At 56.3% G+C, this 6,855-nt stretch overlaps 1 protein-coding gene across 2 annotated transcripts in view; it reads right to left on the bottom strand.

The window, feature by feature from the left end:
* Nucleotides 1–713: 713 nt before the first annotated feature.
* The window catches only part of LOC113210769 (neuropeptide Y receptor type 2-like), an 85,037-nt gene continuing 78,895 nt past the window's right edge, over nucleotides 714–6,855 (bottom strand). For both annotated transcript variants that reach the window (XM_052266250.1, XM_052266249.1), the window contains exons 4-7: nucleotides 5,033–5,394; nucleotides 4,670–4,914; nucleotides 3,324–3,538; nucleotides 714–2,941 (exon numbers count right to left, since the gene is read on the bottom strand). In XM_052266250.1, coding sequence (XP_052122210.1) covers nucleotides 2,520–2,941; nucleotides 3,324–3,538; nucleotides 4,670–4,914; nucleotides 5,033–5,394 — 1,244 coding nt within the window. In that variant the 3' untranslated portion in view covers nucleotides 714–2,519. The remainder of the gene's footprint in view (nucleotides 2,942–3,323; nucleotides 3,539–4,669; nucleotides 4,915–5,032; nucleotides 5,395–6,855) is intronic.

Genomic DNA, 6,855 nt, shown 5'->3' on the forward strand with positions numbered 1-6,855 from the left:
CCTCCCCCCTCCAAGACCCCACCACCACGCGCAGCTCGAGACGTGACCAACGTGACACTGGACGAGTGCGCGTTACTCTAGGCCCCACCACCCGACAGCCGGCGCGACCCGTTCCAAGTAACGCCAGTGCGACCGAATATGTGTTCAGTCATTTGCGTTCAAGTGAATAAGGGTCTACACAATCCGCGTACACTCCCCTAGATAATCACCTAAAAGGTTCAATAAAAAAAAGTTTCAATAATTCAGTAAATTTTGAGAATAGGCAGCAAAATTTACTTTTGAAATTAATTAAATGGACTGACGGTTAATTATCCATAGTCGTGCGATAATTAGCCAATAATCACCGAAAAGGCCCGAGATGATCTTGAACAATCAGTGATAAATCACGATAGTCATGGACTGATTATAATCCCTGTGCGCGGTTTTTCGAAGAATGCGGTGGACCCTCGGGTCACACGCTGTCTGCGTCTGCGCTGCTCACTTAAACAACACTTCGACGGCCCGCCGGGTCGTCACCGTCTGAACCTCTTCGTGCCTCCTGTAGTACAGGCGAAGCGGCTCGCGCGAGTCTCCTGGGCTGCGCGGCGTAGGCCACCCGCACGAGTCCCGCGTCGGATGTGCTGCCTACCCTTCAGGATGGCGGCCGTGCCTCTGTCAGCCGCGCGACGACGTCGTGTGGCGAGGAATGAGTCGGAGAATAATTACGAAGCATATTATCTGGCGTTGCTGTCCGGAGACAGTCTTTTATTTCGTCATTAATACAGGTTTGACACATTGCGATAAGGTTTGAATCATAATTAGTATGTTCTTTTTTACAGCGCAGGCGTATAGCAGCGCCCTCCGCGTTCGGTTGCGCCTCCTAAGGAGGCGTCGACTCGTCGTCGCCCGAAGGCGCTTGGGGTTTACAACAAGAAATGCCCGCAGAGTAAGAATGTATTTACAGTATGTGATCGATCGATCCCTGCCCTGCTCACCAACGTACTTCATTTCCATCTTATCCGTCTTACATTACGGTCGACCCGAGTGCAGTTCCAAAGTGAGAGTGGAGAAATGCGCTGTATGCTACTTGTCTCGTGAAGATTCTACATGCAATAAATATTTATGGGTTATCATGACATTCAAATACGATACGATGGCCTACACTGTCGAAGATGTACTAAAAGATGCAGGGGGAGTTCTTAACTCCTCCTGAATATGCTCAATCAGATATTTAGCTAAATATATGTAAAAAAGTATCTCTGTATAAAATCTATAAAAGCAGGAAGTATTTATACAAAGTAGTACAGGGCGCCAGGGCTTTGTTTCGCCCTCTTATCTTAATCACATCACATTGTCTTTTTATGACTTCACATCAGACTTTCAATGATAGTTTCTCTTTACCAACCTGCACGTTGCACTAGTTTATACCATTTATACATGTTTACAGAAGTCAGTTGATTCTATGAAGATGTGTTAGGATTGACTGCTTTTATTTAAATCGAGTAGGGAGTAGTCTGGTATATCATTTGATAATATTATTTTGGCAGTGTGTCGTTGGCTTAATTTCTTCAGTAGAGATGAGATAAAGTCCCAGAATTATTTGTTCCATCGGTATTATCCAGTCAAGTAATTTAATTTATATGGTCTTCTAACAACAAGGTCAGAATATTAAGTGAAATTAACTGTTTCAAACATATTTAACTGAAACATATAGAAGGTTCGTTTAGGCACGAATAAATACCTACATAGTCTTGTATGCTATGACGCCCGTCATATTCATCAACGCCTGAAGTTTGTTTAAAGATAGGTAATTTTGAGGTGCGAAGGATTCTAAATGCTCGTTTTGGTCCCTATTTGGTGTTCCGATTTTAAAACTCCTGTCCGAAGAATTCCAAATTTAACAATTAACATTAAGTAATAATCTTTTCCATTCAGAACAATCACATAGAATATATTTAACACTGGCTCGTTGAAGAATGCGACGGGCCAACAGAAAAAAGAGCATGGACTTATCTAACTTACAAGTATAATTTATCACAATTGTACTGTACAGCAGACAACACATTAACGATCTTAGCGTTGCTGCAATACACAATTATTTTGCTTTATAGACTTATTTTTCTACTAGGGAAATGAAGCAATCAGTAACTCCTTCACGTTCGTGCAAATATGGCACTTTATCGATGGGAACTCCCTTTACCTCTCGCGACAGTCGATCCCAACACACGACAGATTTATACTAAACCGAATAAAGTTACTGCTTAAGGAACATTTGGGCCATTTGATGGTCAAAACCTTAACCGTTTACAAGATAAACCTCATTGAACGAAACGTCACTACGCTTAAGATACCATCACAGATTTTTTCCTTCACAGTTGACATCACAATCATCACACATCGCCGCCCGCACCGGGTGCGGACCGACGACCGCCTATCTCACTGGTAATAGAAAGTGAAAAGGGCGTAAGTCCACGGACTTTGCATTGAACTTACGCCCTTTTTACTTTTCACCAGTGATCTCACGCGTCGAGTCGCGTCGCTCAGAGTATGTCCAGCCTGGAGCTGGTGGTGGTGGTGCCCGTCGTGCCCCCCGACAGGTGCGTCAGAAGCGTGATGGAGTGGCGCGCCGTCAGCGAGGTGAGGAACGTGAGCGAGCCGCGCCGGTCGGGCTGGTCGGGCAGCTGCAGCTGGAACAGGTGGCGCGCGCCGCGCGTGCCGCGCAGCTGGCCGCCACCGCCGCCGCCGCCGCGTCCCCCGGCGCCCGCGCACCGCCAGCACGACCGACAGAACGCCTGCCGCTGGCCCAGCAGGCCCTGCACGCCGGCGCCGCCGCCTCCTAGCGGCCGCAGCCCGACGCTGGCCGCGCCGCCCCCGGCGCCCGCGACCGCCGCCGCCACCAGCAGGGGCTCCGTGCGGCCCTCCAGCTCCTTGGCCAGCGCCCGCTCCTGCCTCGCGCGACAAGCTGCAACAGGAGGTCGTCATTATCGTCATGTCACGATCAAATTCAACACCATCTCTGTTGTCGTCATGTCGTCGTCACTTCGTCACATCGTTGACTCGTCGTCATTTCATTTGGGGTACATTTGGGTACACATACCACATGACTTTAAGGGGAGTACAAATATTGGGGTCCCAAAAAGATCAGGAACGACCCCATAATATTTGTACCCCCGTAAAATTCACGTGGTATGGGGAAGACCCCTTACTTCATCCTTCATCACGTCGTCATTACTTCCTCACATGTCATAACTTCGTCACATCGTCACCACTTAGTCACGTCGTCGAATCGTCATCGTCGTCGACGTGACACGACACGTCCCGTCACGTCACTGCCCCCTACTCACCCTTGCAGACGGTGCGGTGGTGCCGGTCCTTGCCCGGCGCGCAGCAGCACGGCAGCATGGCGCGGATCTCCCTCCTGAAGTGCGAGTTGAGCCAGCCGTACAGCAGCGGGTTGGAAAGCGTGGAGCTCATGGCAAGCAGATGGCAGCAGGCGAACATGACGCGGTGCTGGCCGGGGTTGTTGACGAGCAGCTGGAAGGCCGTAAGCGGCAGCCAACTGTGACATCGGACGACAAAGGGTTAGCTTCAGACACGACCGACCGATGGGTGTTCGGTTTGGGGATCATCCAGAAATGACGCCCGCTTTTCAGAGATTAAGGGAGCTCGGCGCCTGCGAGGCTTAGGGTAGGCCACCCCGCGGTACACGCATGCACTACACGCAAGGTGTTGCCTACCCATCAGGCGCCATGCGAGCTTGCATGAACTGAATTTCGCAGGTTCGCAACGACGAGTGACGGACGTACTTTCTGAATGATCCATATTAGGGGGAGGCACGAGGGGGTCTCAGACAGGCTTGTCAGTTCCACAAGCGCCATCCGTTAAACCGCCTAGAGCCGAACACATTCAACAACTACTATTCCCTCCCCCTCACCACCCCCTGTCCGACAAAACTCCAGTCGTTTTGGTTTCAGCCAATGGATGTTGTCTAGACGTAGTCGGCTGTGCTGTGCGATATATCATCCCCCCTCTTCCCTTTCCCCCCGGGCCCGCTCGGCAGTGTATAGAGCCGGGGGAATAAAGTCCCCGACTGGCAAATCCATCCGCGTTTGGACCCGCCTGTGGCAATCTCGTAGTCCTGTATGTGGGAGTCGAGCGTGAGCGCGCATGTGTGAGTGTGGTGGTGTGTGTGTGTGTTGGTGTGAGTGCGGCTGTCTCGCAGGGGCGGGTACAGACAGGCCCTGCAGTCGGCCGCCCCCGCCCACGCCCCGCCGCCGCGCTACCTCAACGATCGACCCGAGGCAGCCACAGAAGGGTATTCTAGTGAAGAGCGAAAGTCATGGCCCGGCGAGGGGAGGTGGGCGAGGGTGCAAGTGAAAGTCTGGCTGCGCCGCGCCGCCCCCGACCCGGGGCGCCAGGCCAAACACAGACAAAAGGAGGAAATCGAGTCGAGTCAGTCGGGGGCCGCCGGGCGGAATGGGGGCCGCCGGGGTGCTGTTTAACATGTGAACTCTGGCGACCCGCCACCCGCGCCGCCGAGCAGGCGCAGCCGGCGCGCAGCCTCACACGTCTAGAATTTCTGAGAGGACATTTCTACCCCCCCCCTCCGACTTTTTTCCCATCTTCTCTCGCAACTATTGAAAGGGCGATGGTCACACCATCTGCGTCAGCCCCCTTTGCTTGCCCTCACCTGAAGGTGAAGACGGCCGCCACGGTGCCGAGGACGAGCGCGGTGCGGCGGCTGCGGCGCCGGCGCCACTGCATGGGCCGCGAGTGCAGGTAGGCCGAGATGCGGGTGTGCACGACGCACAGCGAGAGCGCGGGCAGCAGGAAGTGCAGCACGGCGCGCACGCACGCGTACGAGAGGCGCCAGGCGGGCGCGGGCGCGGGCCACTGCGCCACGCACCGCGGCACGCCGTCCACGTCGGTCACGTCCTGGAGACACACAGGGAGAAAGGCGTGAGCAGGCGGAGAACGTTAAGAAAGCCGACGGCGCTGACACGGTAAGCGATGCCAGGACTCGTCTCAAGTAATGTGTTCCCTGCAGACTTACGTGGAAGGCGACGAGGGGCGCGGCGAGCGCGCAGGCCGCGGCCCAGATGGTGGCGATGACCCGGGGCACGGCGCGGCGCGAGCTGCTGGCGTCGTGGGCGCGGGTCACGATGGCGCGGTAGCGGTCCAGGGCGATGGCGGCCACGGTGCCGGCGGCCGCGCCAGCGCACGCGCACTGCAGCGCCGGCAGCCCGCGGCACAGCGCCACGCTCGCCGCCGTCGTCGCCGCCCCACCGCCACCAGGGCCCCCGCCGAGGCCGGACCAGTCGTGCGCCAGCCACCACAGCGTCCCCGGCAGCGCCAGCACGCAGATGAGGACGTCGGCCGCCGCCAGGTTGGCGATGTACAGGTGTCGGGGTATCACTGCGCACCAGAGACAAGAAAAGATGTGGTTAGAGGGGCGTCAAAAAAAGAAAGAAAGATTAGGGAAACCAAGGGAAAATCGATACTAAAAATCGGAAAAATATGAAGAAATCATGAAAAACAGACAAATCAGTGAGCGCTTGATAGAGCGTTACCCCTCATGGGAAAAATGACCGGGAACCCCCCTCGGGGCTACGGGGCCTGGTGGCGGGGCTGCGGGGCTGGAGCACGGTCGGTCGCAACGGAGACGCGTAGGTCCTGCTGCTGCTGTCGCGGAGCGCATCTGTCTCGCGTCAAATGAGCGACCGCCGGCACTTTGTCACGCGGAGGTTTTCTTGCCCGCCACACCCGACCCCCCTCCTAGGGGGGACGCTCGCGGTGGCGTCGTCGACGGCGTGTCGGCGTCGGCGACAAAAACCAGAGGATCCACCCGAGGCACTGCATTGGCGGAGATGAGGACGCAGCATGCAGCAAGACGCAGCAGCAGGAGCGGGGGATGAGGTCGAGTTCAAGGGCGTCTTCAGAGACACGCCACCACCACCCCGCTGGTGGTGCGGGCGGCGCTGCGCGGCGGGGCGGTGGACGCTGGGGCCGGGCGATAATAACAACATTTCTCACCCGGAGGCCCGTAACTCATTCCACCGCCCCCTCCCCCCCCCTCCGTTTCCGCACGCACTTTAAGGAGGACGCTGGTGCGCCACCACTTCGAGGAGGGGGCGGGCCTGGAGCGGCGCGCGCGGGGCTTCCAATTTCCTCCTTTTTCACAGGGAAACACGCCCACTTTAACGCCTTTAAACGGGCGCGCGGGAAGGGCGCGGGGGGAGAAGAGGGGGGCGAAGGGGAGAGAGGACCTCCGTGACGCGAAGACCCCGCAGGCCCGGCCGCGCTGTTAATGAACTACGCGGAACTACGACTCCTACGTCTTCCAGCAAAACAGCTGGGGCCGGGCGCCATTGGAACTTCGCGTGGGCTGCTGGCTGGAGACCCCTCCCTCATCCTGTCGTGGGCGCAACCATCGCAAACCGACCGGATGCATTTTTAACGAAATAGCCGCGCACGAAACACACGGCGTCATGAAAAAAGAATTTGTCTGGACGGCGATTAATTAGCGAGTTTGATCATCAAACATTGATGGGGAGTACGGTCGCGATGTGTGTGTGGGGGAGGGGGGGGGGTGAATGGTGTAAAGGCATTTCCGGTACCATTAAACCCACGCTACCCTACCCTACGCCACCGTGCCAGGTCACGCGTCACTGCCAGCAGCCGCTCCGGTGGTTAGTCACGGGGTGGGGCTTAGGTCAGGTGGATTCGTAAGCACACGAAACACACCGTCGGACTCGGGCGTTGCGGGTTTTCCCCGCCCGCGCAGCGCGCCCGCCGTCTGCTCGCCCACACGCCCACGCTCGTCGGGACCGCAAAACTGCTGAAGGGTACAACATGCAGTCGGCGGGCCGGGGGTGG

This window comes from Frankliniella occidentalis, unplaced genomic scaffold (genome assembly GCF_000697945.3).
Source record: "Frankliniella occidentalis isolate FOCC.00 unplaced genomic scaffold, Focc_3.1 Scaffold36, whole genome shotgun sequence".
Classification (NCBI taxonomy): Eukaryota; Metazoa; Arthropoda; class Insecta; order Thysanoptera; family Thripidae; genus Frankliniella; species Frankliniella occidentalis.